Source organism: Cyprinus carpio, chromosome A18 (assembly GCF_018340385.1).
Source record: "Cyprinus carpio isolate SPL01 chromosome A18, ASM1834038v1, whole genome shotgun sequence".
NCBI lineage: Eukaryota > Metazoa > Chordata > Actinopteri > Cypriniformes > Cyprinidae > Cyprinus > Cyprinus carpio.
The window spans coordinates 29336200-29354087 of NC_056589.1; the positions used below are offsets into that span (position 1 = coordinate 29336200).

Below are 17888 nucleotides of genomic sequence, written 5' to 3' on the forward strand. Positions count from 1 at the left end.
CAATTAAGGCCCTTTATTTTTAACCCTTGTTTTGTGCTTAAAATCCTTCACCTAATTTGGTGTTAACGGTTTTGTTTTAAAAATTGCTTGTAAATCTGTCATTATGCAACACCAAATCTTGGATTCAATCTTATTATCAACTTATTTTCTTTCAATTAGCACATGCTTTTGTATTTTTTTAGGAGCTGATTGATCTTAGGCCTCATTGATCAGATCGCGTACGCCTCATTTTTGAATGTGAAAAGCATTTTTTGTGGACAATTTTGGCAATGTTTACTCAAAAACTGAGATCAATGAGGCCTAAGAAACAATCTCATTCAAGAAAGAAACACAAAACCTGTGCTAACAGAAAGAAAACAAGCTGATAAAATGATAAATTCAGTATTTGGTGATAACAAGAAATGTATAAGCACGTTTTTTTTGCAGGCCGGCCATTTTTGGAGTGTAACAAGGTTATTTATTTATTTGTTTGTTTGGAAGTTGTTATACCCTGTGTTTTAGTCCAATGTGATTTTATTAAAAAAAGAAATGCACATCATGAGGGTCAAGAGTGCATGGTGAAATTTAATGAAGTCAAGTTGAATCAGGCATGTTAAATCCTATTTTTGACATTCTACACAGCCTGACTCAACATTCTTTGTTTGCATGCAAGCAATTCACCCTTTTTCTTTTTTTTGTGCATGGCCAATAGATGCATTGTCTGGCCTGACATATTCACCTCATGAACAATAAGAATAGCTCACTCTAAAAATATCATTCTTATTAGATCAGCACATAACTCAAACCGGCGACTTCTGAAAGGGCTGAAAAAAGTGCGCTGGTAAAATCTCAGCCAACTTTGCTATTTACACAACAGTAGCGTGCCTGCAGTGATTGTTTTGATAAATGGGTGACCGTCCACTGTCCCTCCACCCCCTCTGACTGACCCCTGGCACAGCGAGAGCAAACACAGTCTGCACGCGATGATTAACCCACGCGGTGTTCAGGGTCCGAGCGCACTGTGTGTGTGTGTGTGTGTGTGTGTTTAACCCAACTACACTGCACAACTCCTGAACAATGACCAGTCCAGTTAACTTTACCTGACACAACCTCATTTCATTAATGCAACAACTGATTTTGTTTTATTATTATGCTACACATGCAAAAATGTTGTACTAACTATGGTATTTGTAGTCCATGTGTCTATATTTAGACTTAAGCATGTAACAAAATTGCTGAAAAAAGTCCCTAGACATGAGCTAAACCTGTCAAGAAATATTGATAACAATATTAATAATAAAAATAAATATTATATATTTTTTATTATTCTAAATATGCAAGGGTTAGATTTTTGGGGTTATCCTGATTAAATATTTAAATCACATATTTATATTTATTTGGGTCGCTAGCAGTGTGCAGCGCATATTCATTCCATGGTTATTGTAGTTAACTAAAACTAAAAATACAACCCTATGATAATTAAAATAAATTAAATGTAAAAACCAAAGCAACACTTCTCCTTTTCAATTAGTTTCATTTTAACTAAAATAACTAAAACTGAAATAAAAATGAATAAAACTATATAGATGTTTTTTTTTAATAATAAAATAAAATGGCAAAAAAATAACTAAAACTTTTAAATAAAAATAAAAATGGATACAGAAAATCTAAGAACCATTTAAAATATTAATAATATTAATTAAAATATAATTAAAAATTAATTAAATAAAATATTAATTACAATAGTATCTTAATAATAGTTTCATTCATCAACTATTTTAAACGTTTTTTTTATTTTCATGTTTAATTATTAAAGCAGGCAGCTGAGTTAATTAAGAGACTTTTTATTTTTTATTTAAATATTTAATTTTTTTTTTATTATTTATTTTTCATTGTATCACACCACAAGACTGATTCAGTCAGCTGGAAACAAAAAAAAATAATTAATAAATATTTGAAATGGTTTTAGTCAACTGCTATTTATTTAAATATTTCTAGGCTCAACAGTAGTGTGTGATATGCCCTGTTTAGAAGTAGGTGTGTGTGTGTGGGTGTGTGTGTGTGTGTGTGTGTGATCGTGTTGCGTGTCAAGCAGTCACATATCTGCTTTCCCTTCAGTGCATGCATGTTTTCTCGGTGTTTTTGTCTGACTCAGCACAGGCCGCGCCGCTGCGTGAGGTGACACTCAGATTGATGGCTGATTCGAGCTTCCGCACGCAACTATTGTTGTCCCTCCGAGACTCGCAGAACCTCCAGAGAACGGAAGGCGAGCTACAATTGCTTTCTCAGCTCCGGGGACGCGTGCGCGCGCGCGTTTGCGTGAGGCGCTGCGCTTTGATGTTCGCCGCTCACCTTTCATTCTCACGCCGTTCGGATCGTGACAGGAATATGAATGAAGTGTATTGATCCCCGCGGGGATGAGCTCATTCATGCTGAAACTGAGCTACTACTGACAAACTCCCTGCAAAAAAAAAAAAAAAAAAAAAAAACACACAAAAAAATAAAATAAATAAATAACCGCTAAAACCAGCCTAGGCTTGTTAGCTGGTTTTAGCTGGTCAACATGGTTTTAGAGGGGCTTTGACCACTTCTTTAGCTGGTCAGGCCTGGAGACCAACTGAAACCAGCTACTTAAGACCAGTTTTTTTTAAGGCTAGTTTTAGCTGTTTTTATTTTCAGCAGGGTTACAGTCTGTTTTTGGATGATCGAGCTGCTCACAGATCCTGCTGTAGATTCACTCATCATGCAATTAAAGAAAAGCTCAGTTAATTACTGCGATCTACAGTGAACAATAGAAACAATAGCGTTAGACGCCGTATTGAATTAACACGGCTGAAAACGAGGCTGTGAGTCTTTACAGTGTTAAAGTCCTAGATCAGGTCATTTTCACAGCTCACAATACTCAGCAGAGTGTTATCTAGCTCTTTTCTGAAGGATGTTTCAGTGGTATGTTGTTAAATCCACTGAACCTGCTACTTCAGTCCCTCACAGCCTCGTTTTCACTCCTGTCTGAAATTAAATATGTATCTGAAATTGCATCCTTCTGAGTATGTGCTACTTTTGAATTTAAACATATGGTCATGTTGGAAAGATTGTATTTGTGTTAAATGCACATGCATGCCACCGTAAAGTCATGATTATTTATTGAGAAGACAAGTCAGACACAATTTTTAATTATTGTTTAATTATTATAAAAGATGCATTGCCAAAATGACTTGACGTCGCAATTACGACATGCCTACTTATAAATATGAACTTTCTCCCATGAGGACTTGAATGCACCATTACGTCGCGACCGTTAAAGAAAAAATATGTTTTATGTGTGGATAGTATGAATGAAATTATTACATCTGCCATGTTGTTATTGTCACATGACCTGGGAGTTTTTGCATACTATATAGTAGAGAAATGTTCGATTTTGAATGACGTGAAGGTTTATTATTCTATATTAGTAAATTTCTCCATGGCAACTAACACATTCAATTAAATTTGAAAATTATGATGAAAGTATTTTCTTGTCAAATGTACTCCAATCTGTGTAAAAAAATTAATTAATGTTTATAAAACTGTAGAAATATCAAGGAATTTTACAATTGTGATTTCCCGGACTGGAAAATAATGTTATGTAAATAAAATATTTTCATGGAAATCTTTACAGTGAAACAAAACGTTTCTAATAATGCTCAACTCTATCATGTTTACTAGAAATCCTTTTTTTGGGAGTTCAGTCTCTGTTGATTTAAAGAATCCTCACGCAGTGTGGCAGAAGTACTTTCTGTGTGCTCTGTTGTACTTTACTGAAGGTGAAGGTCGTTTAATTAGAAGTACAAGTTCATTTATATAACAGGGTTATTTAACATAAGCAACACACACACACACACACACACACCTCCAGAACTTACCTGAAAACCATTGGAATTCATCATAACCTACAGTATACACAACACAATACAATCTGGATTAAGGTGCATTAAGACCCCGTTTACACCTGCTTTTTTTGTCTCAGATTGGCAAAGTGTTCAACACCAAATACAGTGTACAGGTGTAAAACCTTTGAAGATCCGATCATTCAAATTATGCAATTTCATGTGACCACATTAAAGTCATATTATAAACACAAATCTTTTTTGATGTGGCCAAGGTTTGGTTGCAGAACTTCCTTGTCCTTTAACAACAATTCTTATATATGTATATATGTGCAACAATTGTTTCTTTCTTCTCTTATTACTTTATTATTTTAGGGAACATTTTGTTCTGTCATCACATACACCACTGTCTAAAGAATACAACTTGCAATTAAATGTAAACCTGGTTACTACTTCAATTACTTACACTGTGCATTAAATATAATTAAATATAAATGCATATACTTCATTTATTCATATTTTCATTTATAGTCACACATTCATATGTATGTATGTATGTATATATAATTTCTGTATTGTTTGTTTGTTTATTTATTTTCAGCTCAGGTGCATTGAGGGCCATGAGTAAAAATGCAGAATTTTAATCAATCATAATCATAAGAGTTATGTGCATCTTTAAATGAAAATGATTGTGTTTTGTAATAGTTCAGATGTGCTAAACCGTTTGGTGCAGATGTGATGTTTGTGTGTTTTTGTGTCCTGTCACAGTAACGTACCTGACCTCTGACCTCCATGCCTTGCAGCCGGTGGGAAGCAGAAGGCCATGCTCGGGTCATGGCGAAGTGTCATGAACCTCAGCTGCTGCTAATCCTATTAAGACGGCCGGTTCAGGGCACACGCGAGGTCTGCAGCCAGACACACCGACTCCTGCCTCAATCATCTGAGAGTGTGAGCCGATTTCACCAGGAAACATAAAAACATCTGCATTCAGCAGGGCTTTCAGTGAGTTACGAGGGCATCAGAAATATACTTGCATGTGTTGGTTGAATATAAGTGTGTTAAAAGTTTAAATAGATATATTAATGCATCTATTTTGATGCAGTGATGATATATTAACGTGCACAGGGATGCATGTGTGTCTTTCTGTCTATCAGGTGACTGGAGGTGTGCAGAACTGCTCCGGATTGCGTGCCGGCAGGTCGTTTTCTCATGCCGTTCTTCAAACATGACACTTCAAAACCTCTCACTCCATTCAGGGCTGTTCCTGCCCACAAAAACACAAACATGACACTGATGGGTGGACGGCCCTCGCAGTGAACCCTGCAGGTAAGAGCTGGACGTGTTCACACACACACACACACACGCAAGCACGCACATGAACACACTGTAAATACTGCATGACATCTGTAAAGAGAAATTGATTCAGGTTGCATAATCTTACACATGCATATTTTTTATTTAAAAACATCTTAGCCTCAAGAATATTAGCACACACACATATATAAGATATATATATATATATATATATATATATATATATATATATATATATACATAATCTTACAGTATGTATGCATTCATATTAAAAAAATATATAATTTTAATTTTTTTATCAAACTTTCCATTAAACATGCCATACTGATATAAAAAAGCAAAGAGAGAAATTATATTCCATTTTTTTTATATCAACCTCATAAAATGCTTTAAAAATTACATTACTGAGTTGATAAACTAATAATTTAAATATTTAATTTGTTCACCTGGATGTCAATGTGACCATTAAGCAACTGTAAACGTGCAAATGTGTTGTTACATTTTTGAAATATTAACTTCCTCAAGAGTTATTTTGAGTATATATTTCATGTCAAATTGGTTTGCCTGACAAAAACATTTTAGAATCCCTGAATTATATGAGCAACCATTAATAAACATGAAAACAGCATTGACATCACATGCACAAAGTCTTCCAGGTCTGTTTAGTAACGTGCATAATTATTTGTTTCATACATGGTCTAGTAGATGAAGTAGATCTCTCTTCCTCAGGGTTCTTCTTCAAAAAACTCACACACACCATTATCTGCTTTATATCATGTGTTCGCACACACACACACACACTCAGTAAAGGTGAGCGCGGCAGGTGCTCGAGTGTTGCGTGATGAAGCTTCACACTCATTTGACTTCTTTCATCTTGTGAGATTCCTTTGAGTTTTACAGCTGAAGGCAAACAAATGTGTCTTGCTCTCTTAGTTTGTCCTTTGACACTGATATAGCGGCTCCAAACACACGCAAACCCTGCATGCTACATTACTGCTCAAGTGTTCAGAACTTTATGCTGTTTTGCCGTGTTTTTTCCCAGCTGCTGTTCAGAGTTCAGAGTGCAGTTAACTTATGCATTTCACAAATTATTAATTAAGGGGCGAAATGCAAGCAGCGTCGATGTTTTGGATTTTGGATCTTTTTTATTTTTATTAATTTGCTTGTTTGTTTATTATTTTTTGGATTTTGCATTATGGAGCCTAATATTTTTTTTTTGTTTGTTTAATATTATTTGCCTGACAAACAGAATTTGCCCTTTAGGTAGACTTTTTATTTTCAAACTCTTGACTTTTTGATTCTTCACTAATTTCACTCTACATAAATTATCAAAACGTATTGAGTGTTCAAGTCCACTTACAAATCACACTTTACTTAAACCCTTGATAATGCATAATGGGAGTATTTTAATGCATTAATTATTATGTGCTGTAACACACCTTATAATGCATTGTATCATCATATGAATAATCGTAACCACAGTTATAATATGTTATAATACTCATCGTAACACAGTTAGAAAGTATAATGCGTTAAAACATGACAAACAAACATTATAATGCATTTTAACTTTGGTTACAGTTATTTATGAATAGATATAATGCATTATAACATACATTTATAATGCATTAAATAAAGGGTTACCATAACATTAAAACATTTCAATACAGAAATCAGTTTTCAGCCTGCATAATCCTTTAATATAAATGCTTCTCATGATAGATGAGACTTAAAATGTCTGATTGCCAATGCATTAGCTATATATGTATATATAAGTATCATGATCTTTTTTCACTAATGTTCAATTTTCACCATCATTTCTGTTCAATGCATGTGATTCAGCTGGTGTTTTGGTGATTTTTAGTGATTAAATGAAGGTAGTTGTCCTATAGTTGACACAGGTGTTCTGGCAGAGGAAGCACAGGTGCTTCTAGATCTGTTATATTTCTTTACAATAAATCACTTGCTTTGATTTGGTGACATTCACGCATTTGAAGTGAGATTTCATTGTCCAGACTGGCCTCGGTCGCGCCGGTTGCCGTGATTCATGCGGAATGTGTCACACAGAAGCGTCGTAACTCCCAGTTCACACGCGAGGAACCGGATTACAGTCAGAGAGGCGAGTCACGGCTCTGAAGCGGGATTAAGCGCTGAGTTTGCGTGGTGTCGAACTGACCGATCGCATGATTTCAAAAGACCAAAGATCCGGTTCATTCACAGCGCAAAAAACCCGCGCCTTCGTGCTGAAGAAAGAGAGCCGCTGCCTCCTTCGCGTGACTAACCGAGCAGATTTAGGATTTTCCCGAAGAGCGAGCCCACCCCAAGCAGCGCTCTCACGCGAGCGCACGAGACACGGCCGCGCTCTCACCACAGCCCCGCGCGCTTCAGATCTCACTCCTTACGAAAATGCATGTGAAGAATATGTGAATATGCTAAAGAAGCTTTTCCGCTATGAAGAAACTTTCTATTCAATGGAAAGCGCGTTATAGTCTCTTTATCAATGCCAATAAAACGGTGCGAAGTGTAAACATTCCAAACAGTATGCGTTCATTGTTGTCACTAGTAGTGGTGTAGTTGCCAAAACAGGTACTTAATTAACACATAATGTTTCCTGTTCGTGTTTAGAGCACATTTGCATTTATTTGTCCATATATAATCTTAAACATAAAGGTTCCAAATAGAAAAAAAAAAAAAGTTTCCCCAAAGAGCCCTTGAGTGAAGTTTTTTTTTCTTAGTGTGAAGAACATTCTAATCATATAATTATCTAAGGAACTTTTTTTCTACTATAGAGAATATTTTATGTAATAGAAAGGTTCAGTGGATGTTAAACGTTCCATCAATGCCAATAAAACAGTGTGCAGTATAGACTGTATAAACTCTACAAAAAGCTACAAAAGCTCTCACTGGGGTGGTACGTTTTTAAAAGTTACACCTTTGTACATTATTTACCCCTAAAAGGTGCATATAAAAGTAGCCTACATATAAAAGGTTTTTTTTTTTTTTTTTTTTTTTTTTTTTTTTTTTGTAAAGCAGTTGTAATAAATGATGCTATATAAATCAAATTGCCATTGCAATAATATAATATAATATAGTATAATATAATATAATACATGCAAAAAAAATTGTATTGAATAAATCTCGGTTTTATATTTGTGCAACTCTTTTAGGTTTCGCATGCTGTCTTTCTCTACTTTTTGTTTTCAGACACACCTCACCAGAGAACTTCAAAGTCCCTTCAGAGATCCTTAATTACACGAGCAGTAGGCATGTATAATTAGGATTCTTAAGAAGCCGGTCGCGCTGACCCGGGATCTGTTCCTCATCTTTGATCAACTGAAGACCGTCAGACCTCCCAGTATGACTCATATGAAGAGTTAAAGCAAATAATGACTATAATGATTGATCTGTGCGACCAGAGCATCTCATTCTCATTCAGCGAGATGCTTCAGAAAGTCGGGATGCAACCCGAAATCAAGCGCGTGCATTAAATGAATCCGTCAAAAAAGGTGCATTATGTCTTTTTGCAGCTTTGAACTGACAGAGAGTGTTAGACGATGGTAAAGTGAACTCGTTTGCCCTCTCCCCCCTCCAGCATCCTCGCGCGCGCTCTCACGCAACGTGGCCAATGTTTAACCCGCGCGCCACAGGTGCACGCACGCGATGCTGTTTGATGAGTTTATCGTAGCGTGTTTCAAATCGTGATAACAGTCTGAGGTGACCGAGATTCTTACAAGAGAACGCTACCGCAGAACAAACAAATCAGTTCAGCAGGCTGACTGTAACTCGAAGCGGTCGGTCTTTACAGCGCTTTAACATGCACTGCGTTTCAAGGTCACACCATTTCACTCCATTCTGGCGGCTTTTCCTGTTGACACGGTGAATGAGATGTATGAAAAATGTGTGCAGGAATCTGCAGCAGGGCTGTGTAACACACACACCCGCACACACACACACACACACACACATCTTTGCACGCGATGCTCTACCTGTTGCTTAATGAGTTACGAGCGCGTGCCAGGCGAACATGATCCTACAAATCACCGCAAAACTCTTTCTTTCGTCGATTTACTCTTTGGCGAATATGCAGCCAATTATCAGATGTGTTGCAATAAACAGTTTAATTAGTCTATAATTGCTGGAATTGTCAAACAGATTTATGTCACTGACTTCTGTCTGTAAAGACGGTACTGTTAATCAACATGTCTGTCTTTCTTTCTTTCTTTCTTTCTTTCTTTCTTTCTTTTTCAATAAATCTTTCTTTTTTCTCTTTCTTTCTTTATTCTTTTTCTTTCTTTCTTTCTTTCTTTCTTTCTTTCTTTCTTTCTTTCTTTATACTTATTTATATATTTGCATTAAGTCTGTTGTTGTGCTGTATTTTTTTAAGAGATGTGTTTTTAGTCTGTGCATTGATTAGTATTTTCTAAAAACGGATAGACAACTGTTATAAAATATTTTGTAAAATGTTATAATCACGTCAAAAACACTGCCAAAACTCATTTATATTCATATATTTCAAGGGTCTTTTAAAGTTGGGTTAAACATTTATTTATTTATTTATTCATTTATTTAGCTAGGACTTTTAATGCATAAATCTATTATTAATTTAATTATGAATCTATCTATAGACTATTAATAAATAATGCATCTAGTTTAATAAATATATTGCTACTAATAAAGGCTGTGTAAGGGTTGATCCATTGTTCTTGTTCATCATTCATATTTTTGTTGTTATAATATATATATATATATATATATATATATATATATATATATATATATATATATATATATATATATATATATACTATAATTTAGATATGTGTGTGTTTGGAAATGGAAGAGCACTCAGTCTCAATAATTATTCTCGCAGTTTTTCGTTTTCTCCGTTAATATTAAGGGTAATCAAACTTAATAATCCATCACCCTTAATCTCACTCCTATCTCTGATTCTCTCCCATTAACAAAGTCTCCGGCGCTTCGTGACGTCACGAGAAGAGCAACCAATCACCAAGAGCTCTTCTCTATAAAAGATTTCCCCGCTGGAATACTGCAGCACTCCTCTGGAGCTAATTGACTCTGGACAGACAAATTCAGCTGAGAAGAGGAGAAAGATTCGTCGGATCGCTCGGGGTAAGACTAATGTCAATGTTTTTTGCCTTTAGAGAATATTTGATTATATTTGCAGATGCCATTTCAACATTTTTACACAAATAATTTAATAAAATAAATAAAAAATGAGCTCACTTTAATTCTTCTTTTCTTCTTTCTTGTTATTGATGTGCATGAGTTTTTAGATAATATACATATATTTGGAAAAAAAAAAGATATATATATATATATATATATATATATATATATATATATATATATATATATAAAAAATGTGTGTATATATATATATATATATATATATATACCATAATCATAATTATCACACATACACACACACACACACACACACATACATATAATTGACTAACACATAACATGTTGATGTTTATTCAGAAAGCTTTTTTCAATATTTTTTCTGTATCTAAAAATGTAAGTTGCACTGCATATATGAGTGTTTTATAGGACACTTGAATAAAGGTGTTTGCACGTGGGTCTCAGATATGTGCTCTGACCTTGAGACAGATTGTTCCACGTGTAGTTTATCATTAATGAATTTCACAAAATGTAAATAACCAAACAACGTGCATTGATTAAACTGCAAAAATACATCAGTTAGTTGCATGCATGCACTTAAAAAAAACTCATGCATGCATATGCAATGCAACATTACCAAAAAACAGGTTGCAGAAAGACACCTTTTTCAGTATCATTCGTGCAAGACGTGTTACTGCACTATTCTCTCGCTCTCTAAGGTAAACAGTCAGTCTTATTGATTGCTCCTTTGTTTTAAACAGGTAACCTGTTTATTGTCTGCAAGAGCAAAGATTGTTGAAGGAAACAGAACAAAGGAAGACAGCCATGCCTCTTACCGTTCTTCCCATTTTGGGCCCGATTTCTGTGTCTGAGAGCCTTGTGGCCATCATAACGATATGTGTGGTGTATCTGCTGATGCGTCTCATGCGTACTAAGATCCCTGAAGGGCTCCAGAAGCTGCCGGGACCGAAGCCTCTTCCCATCATCGGAAATGTTCTGGAAGTGGGAAACAACCCACATCTGAGCCTGACCGCTATGAGTAAGTGCTACGGCCCCGTCTTCCAGATCCAGATCGGCATGCGTCCCGTAGTGGTGCTCAGCGGAAACGACGTGATCCGTCAAGCTCTCCTCAAACAAGGCGAGGAGTTCGCCGGACGTCCGGATCTGTACAGCAGCAGGTTCATCGGTGATGGCAAGAGCCTGGCCTTTAGTACGGATCAGGTGGGTGTCTGGCGCGCCCGTCGCAAACTGGCCCTCAGCGCCCTGCGAACATTTTCCACGGTGCAAGGCGAAAGCTCAGAGTATTCATGTGCCCTTGAGGAGCACATCAGCAAGGAAGGTCTCTATCTGATTGAACGGCTTCACAACGTCATGAAGGCTGACGGGAGTTTCGATCCCTTCCGGCACATCGTGGTGTCTGTGGCCAACGTGATCTGTGGGATATGCTTCGGCCGGCGCTACAGCCACGACGATGACGAGCTGGTGGGTTTGGTCAATTTGAGCGACGAGTTCGGGAAGATCGTAGGAAGCGGCAATCCTGCAGATTTCATCCCTTTCTTGCGTATCCTGCCCAGCACAACGATGAAGAAGTTCGTGGCCATCAACGCTCGCTTCAACAAGTTGATGAAGAAGATGGTCAATGACCATTACGACTCTTTTGACAAGGTGGGAGCTCTCAGACTTGTCAGTCAGTTCTCTTTTTGTTTGGTGCTCCGTGTAGCTCATCATATGTGATATGTATTTCAGGACAACATCCGAGACATCACCGATTCGCTCATCAACCACTGCGAAGACCGGAAGCTGGATGAGAACTCAAACGTGCAAGTGTCTGATGAGAAGATTGTCGGAATCGTCAATGACCTCTTCGGAGCTGGTGAGTGCAGGAATGGCCCAATGCTTTTCTGTCTCCAATCTCTGCATGATATTAAAGTGTGTCTGTGCTCATTGACAGGTTTCGATACTATCAGTACAGCTCTGTCTTGGGCTGTCGTCTATCTAGTGGCCTACCCTGAGATCCAGGAGCGACTGCAAAGAGAGCTGAGTAAGTTTCTCTCTCAATGTCTGTCTGTATAGATACACTCTTAAAAAATGAAGGTTCCAAAAGATGTTTTTTCCAAATAAGAACCACTTTTGTTCCTTAAAGAACCTATTAAAAATCTAAAGAAACTTTTTCCACTATAAAGAATCTTATATGGTTGTTAAAGGTTATTTATCGATGTCTATAAATAACCTTTATTTTTAAGAGTTTACAGTGGTAAAGATTGTTCCACTCTAAAAAATAAATGTTCTTTATTTGGCATTGATGATTTCATGAATAATTTTTTTCATCTATGGAAACTTTCCAGTAGACAAAAGGTTCTTTGTAGTGGAGAAAGGCTCTTTAGATTATTAAAATGTTCTTCACAAGGTTTTTTTAAGAACTATTCACTAAAAGGTTCTTTTGGGAACCCAGAATGTCTCTTCTATGGCATTGCTGTGAAAACCCCCTTTTGGATGCTTTATTTTTAAGAGTGTATTAAAATATGGTTCAGTCTTAAGAAAATACTCTTCATAACTGGATTTTTGCCATTAAGGAACCATTTTGGTTCCCCAAAGAATCTTTCAGTGATCAGTCCTTAAAAGTAGTCAGTAGAACATTTTAATAATCTAAAGAAACGTTTTTCACTATAAAGAACCTTATATGTCTCCTGTATTGGCATTGATGGTTTCATGAAGAGCCTTTTATGTCCATACAACTTTTATAATGCAAAAAAGGTACTTTAAAGTAGAAACAGGTTTTCAGATTATTAAAATGTTCCACGCAGTAAGAAAAAATGGTTCTTTTGAGAAAAGATCAATGAAAAGTTCTTTGGGGAACCAAAATCTTGGTTCTTCTATGGCATTTCTGCAAAAACCGTCTTTTGTAACCTTTATGTTTAAGAGTGCATGGTTGTTAAAGGTTCTTATTGGAACCACTGATGCCAATAAAGAAGCTCTATTTAGTATAGATCTAAAATCCAGACTAAACTCTTTCTAGGAGAAAAGATCGGAATGGACCGAACGCCACGTTTGTCAGACAGAACGGACTTGCCAGTTCTTGAGGCCTTCATTCTGGAAATCTTCCGCCATTCGTCCTTCCTTCCTTTCACCATTCCTCACTGGTGAGTTGAGAACGGTGTCATTGCATTAAATAAAACCACATGTGAATTGAGTTACCAAAGAGGGACGCCTGTAAACAATGTTGCTGTGTTTACCAAAGTTGCCCATGCCAATGACTGCTTGTGTTTTTCTCTTTAAGTACGTCTAAAGACACGTCGCTCAATGGATATTTCATTCCCAAAGACACCTGTGTGTTTGTAAACCAGTGGCAAGTCAACCATGACCCGTAAGTTTCTCATAATTACTTAAATGTGGCCAGTAAATGGTGCAATGCGCTCTTAAACGAAGCTGAACCGTCTGTTTCTTCTTGCAGAGAACTGTGGAAGGATCCATCAAGCTTCAATCTGGACCGATTCCTCACCGCGGATGGTACGGACCTGAACAAGATGGAAGGAGAGAAGGTGTTGGTTTTTGGGCTTGGGAAGCGGCGCTGCATCGGAGAGTCCATCGGACGTGCCGAGGTCTTCCTGTTCCTGGCCATCCTTCTCCAGAGGTTAAAGTTCAGCGGGATGCCGGGAGAAATGCTGGATATGACGCCAGAGTACGGGCTGACCATGAAACACAAGCGCTGTCTGCTGCGCGTCATGCCGCAACCCGGCTTCGAATTGCCCGGCACTGCGGCGTGATCTGACAGAAAGGTCATCACAGTTTGAGCTGAAATCCGCAGCGGTGTCACTTGCGATTCTGGTTTGGTGCAAACCTCGCCGTCGACTCGCAATGCCAAATATTTGAAAGACGTCTGATTGTGATTCAGGCCAAAGCATCCGGTGCATTTTACTGCAGTTATTTCAACCATGCTGGACCGCAACGCTCATAACCCAGAGTCTGCATGTTGCTTTATCATGTACATACATCTATGTTTTCAAATGTACGTTTGCATGGGTTCATCCTTTCAAAACTCGAATGCTGATGCTGATAACATATTTGTGCTTCCAAGTATAGTGCACAGATAACACTGAGTGCCTGCCGCAGCCTTGCGCCTTATGCTGCTTTTGTGCCAGTCTATCAAAAGAATGTCTTCTTTTGTCATAAGCTTAATACAGATTGCTCAAATCTGCTGGACGACATACACTGAAGCTATTTTCTGTTTGATTACGATCCCAAAATGTGATCCACCTTTAAATGTACAGCCACTTTTACTGTGCACATTTTTTAATGTGCCTGATCTTATGTTTGTACAGACTGCTGTAGATTTATATACACTTTTTTGTATTTATCAAGGTGCTTCTGGACATTCGATATCATTCTAGATCAAATTTTCTTCCCTGAATAATGTTTTTGTTGTTTAATTGTCTCTATGATATGATACCCTTTGTGGCAGGTGCTTAATGTTTTGTATAATGAAGGATGTCATGAAATTAATGTCTGAAGTACTACAATTAATAATTCCTGCAAATATGGTCTCATATCAGCTCTGCCAGCAGGGGCGTTGTTTTTGCATAACCTATTTATGATTGCTAAATGAATAATAAAACTTTCATCATGAATGTGAATGTGTCTGTCTGTCTCTATTTAAAGGGAGTTACAGAAATGTATCTAAAATCAAGACTTTTCTGTAAATCACTGATTGATTTATTGATGTACTGTGGCAGGAATCAACTGGTTATACCTTAGTAGTGAATAATGGCCATATTTATCTAACACTGCATACATGATTCTCAAAGATACTACAAAAAAAGTTTTATGAAAAGTCATGGTTTTATTGTAGGGACCAACAAACTAATATAATATTACCACTGCACATTTAAAAAAAAAAAAAAGAATGGAATTGTCAATGTATCGTGTTAAAAAGAAAAAGATAAAGCCACACAATTTTGTTGTTTCTTGTGAAACACGTTCAAATCTCTTATGGTGTTCCACAAGGTTCTATTTTGGTTCCTCTTCTTTTTGCATTATATATGATTCCTCTTAGTCCTATTATACAGAGACACAACTTATCTTATAATTTCTACGCTGATGTCACTCAGCTCTATCTTCCTGTTAAAGATAACAACGGTTCTGTGTCCAGTTTGTTTGATCGTCTGCATGACGTAAAATGCTGGATGGACATTCATTTTTTACAGCTAAACATTGACGTAGCTGAAAAATTCATCTTTGGCCCATCAGTTGTGTTTCTCACCCCGTACACTGCTTTAACACCCCTTCGATCAATTCCTCTTCGAAGACTTATTTTTATTCTTTGTATTTAATTCTTCCTGAGGGTGTCAATTTTTAATTTGTACATTTGTGTTTTGCACATTGTTCGATTCAATCCAATTTAAGTTTATTTGTATAGCGCTTTTCACGATGCAAATTGTTGAAAGCATCTTTACAGAAAATTTAAGTTTCTACATAGTATTTAGTAATTGCTTATCAGTGGTGACTATGATGTCCATATGGCAGAAATGTACGGTAAAAATCAAACAGACGGTGAACACTATTAACAGCAATGATTATATGTTGCAATCAAATTTATAGTAAAATGTGGTAGTTCTGTATGTTGTCTCTGGGTTAGCATCATCTGAGGTCCTCTGAGGGGTTGGCATCATCTCTTCTCAGGTGTTCTGGATCCAGACTGGAGCTTGTGTAAATCCTAGTTACCACGGGATGTCAATCCCAGCAGAAACAGAGAAACAAATAGAGACATAATTAGCGTAGCTGCCATTCCAACTAAGCAAAAACTAACTTCCAACTAAGTGTTCAACCCAAGCAAAAGGAATGCTAATGTGCATTTGATCAGATATAACTGAAGTACAGGGTTATGAGACACATTATTTGAATGCTTGGCCAAAGAGGTGTGTTTTTAATCTAGATTTAAACAGAGAAAGTGTACGGAAGTTCTAAGCGGCCATCCATTATAATTTTTTTCCTTTTTGTTTTCTCGTTATAACGACTTAATTTTCTCGTTATCTCGACATAACGAAAGTCGTTTTCTCGTTATAACGACTTAATTTTCTCGTTATCTCGAAATAACGAAGTTCGTTTTCTCGTTATAACGACTTAATTTTCTCGTTATCTCGAAATAACGAAGGTTTGTTTTCTCGTTATAACGACATGAAAGTTTTTTACTGTTGCTATAGTAACGAACTCAACTTTGACAGGCATCTGATGGACAGCCATGCAGGCGCTCTTACTGTAGCCTATATTTCAGCAAATTTTGCTTCGCCTAGGTAATAATAACGTCTACAATACTGTATAAATAAAGGCTGATCAATCACTGTTGATTTTTTTTTCCAGAGACAGTACAACGAACGTTTTGTTTTTGTAATTAACATGTTTAAATGGCAACACCGCGCCATTAGAGATGCTTGGATTAAACTCACTTTTAATTTTCCCTTTATATGAAATAAAATTATATATAATTTGTAATTTGTAGTAGTCATTATGTGGCAGATATCATGTGTGTTATAAGCTTCTGTTTGAAAAGAGCGTTCATGTGTAGCTACGTGTAGTGTATGTGTGTGTGTGTGTGTAGAAAAAAACCATTACAACATTACAGAACAAAACTGAATTAAATTAGCCTATGGATTTTACATATACATCACATTTCTCATCAATATGGTTAACAATAAAGATTAGTAATAAGGAAAAAGAAGCACATCAGCCTACATCGTTAAATCCCGTCCTACTGTAGATAAACAGAACATCTCCGCTTATTAACTACCTTATCATTAAATTAAAATTAAATTAAAATTAATCATGAGCCTAAAAGAAGCACAAATATAATTATATTGGTGCAAACAGAATACAGTGATGTCAACCTTGGTTTTGATAAGCAGTTATTGATGAAACAGAATGCGTTTGTGAAACTCATGCATCTAGCAGGAACTTAATACACAAAATATTCATATTGATTCAAGCATTTAACATTTATGAATTAATTAAATGTCAGTAATAAACAAGACTGCACAAATTATAGCGATCACGAGGAAGGTCCGCGTACAGTAAAGTGGATAGTATACAACACCCCATCAGTTATATTCAGGTCTATAGTGCCACCTGCTGGCGCAGTTTTGTAAATTCTTAGAGAAAATTAAGTCGTTATAACGAGAAAACGAACTTCGTTATGTCGAGATAACGAGAAAATTAAGTCGTTATAACGAGAAAACGAACTTCGTTATGTCGAGATAACGAGAAAATTAGGTCGTTATAACGAGAAAACGACCTTCGTTATGTCGAGATAACGAGAAAATTAAGTCGTTATAACGAGAAAACAAAAAGAAAAAAAATTATAATGCATGGCCGCTTAGAACTTCCGTAAAAGTGTGTCTGAACCCCGAACATTATCAGGAAGGCTATTCCAGAGTTTGGGAGCCAAATGTGAAAAAGCTCTACCTCCTTTAGTGGACTTTGCTATCCTAGGTACTATCAAAAGTCCAGCGTTTTGTGACCTTAGGGAGCGTGATGGATTGTAGCGTGGTAGAAGGCTGGTTAGGTATGCAGGAGCTAAGCCATTAAGGGCCTTGC

At 36.6% G+C, this 17888-nt stretch overlaps 1 protein-coding gene across 1 annotated transcript; it reads left to right on the forward strand.

The window, feature by feature from the left end:
- Window positions 1-10176: 10176 nt before the first annotated feature.
- LOC109046471 (cytochrome P450 1A1-like) lies at window positions 10177-14929 on the forward strand. The gene is made up of 7 exons (XM_019064218.2): window positions 10177-10289; window positions 11066-11969; window positions 12051-12177; window positions 12256-12345; window positions 13321-13444; window positions 13582-13668; window positions 13756-14929. Exons 2-7 carry the CDS (start codon window positions 11130-11132, stop codon window positions 14066-14068), a joined length of 1581 nt encoding a protein of 526 aa, XP_018919763.1. The 5' UTR covers window positions 10177-10289; window positions 11066-11129; the 3' UTR covers window positions 14069-14929.
- Window positions 14930-17888: the final 2959 nt, after the last annotated feature.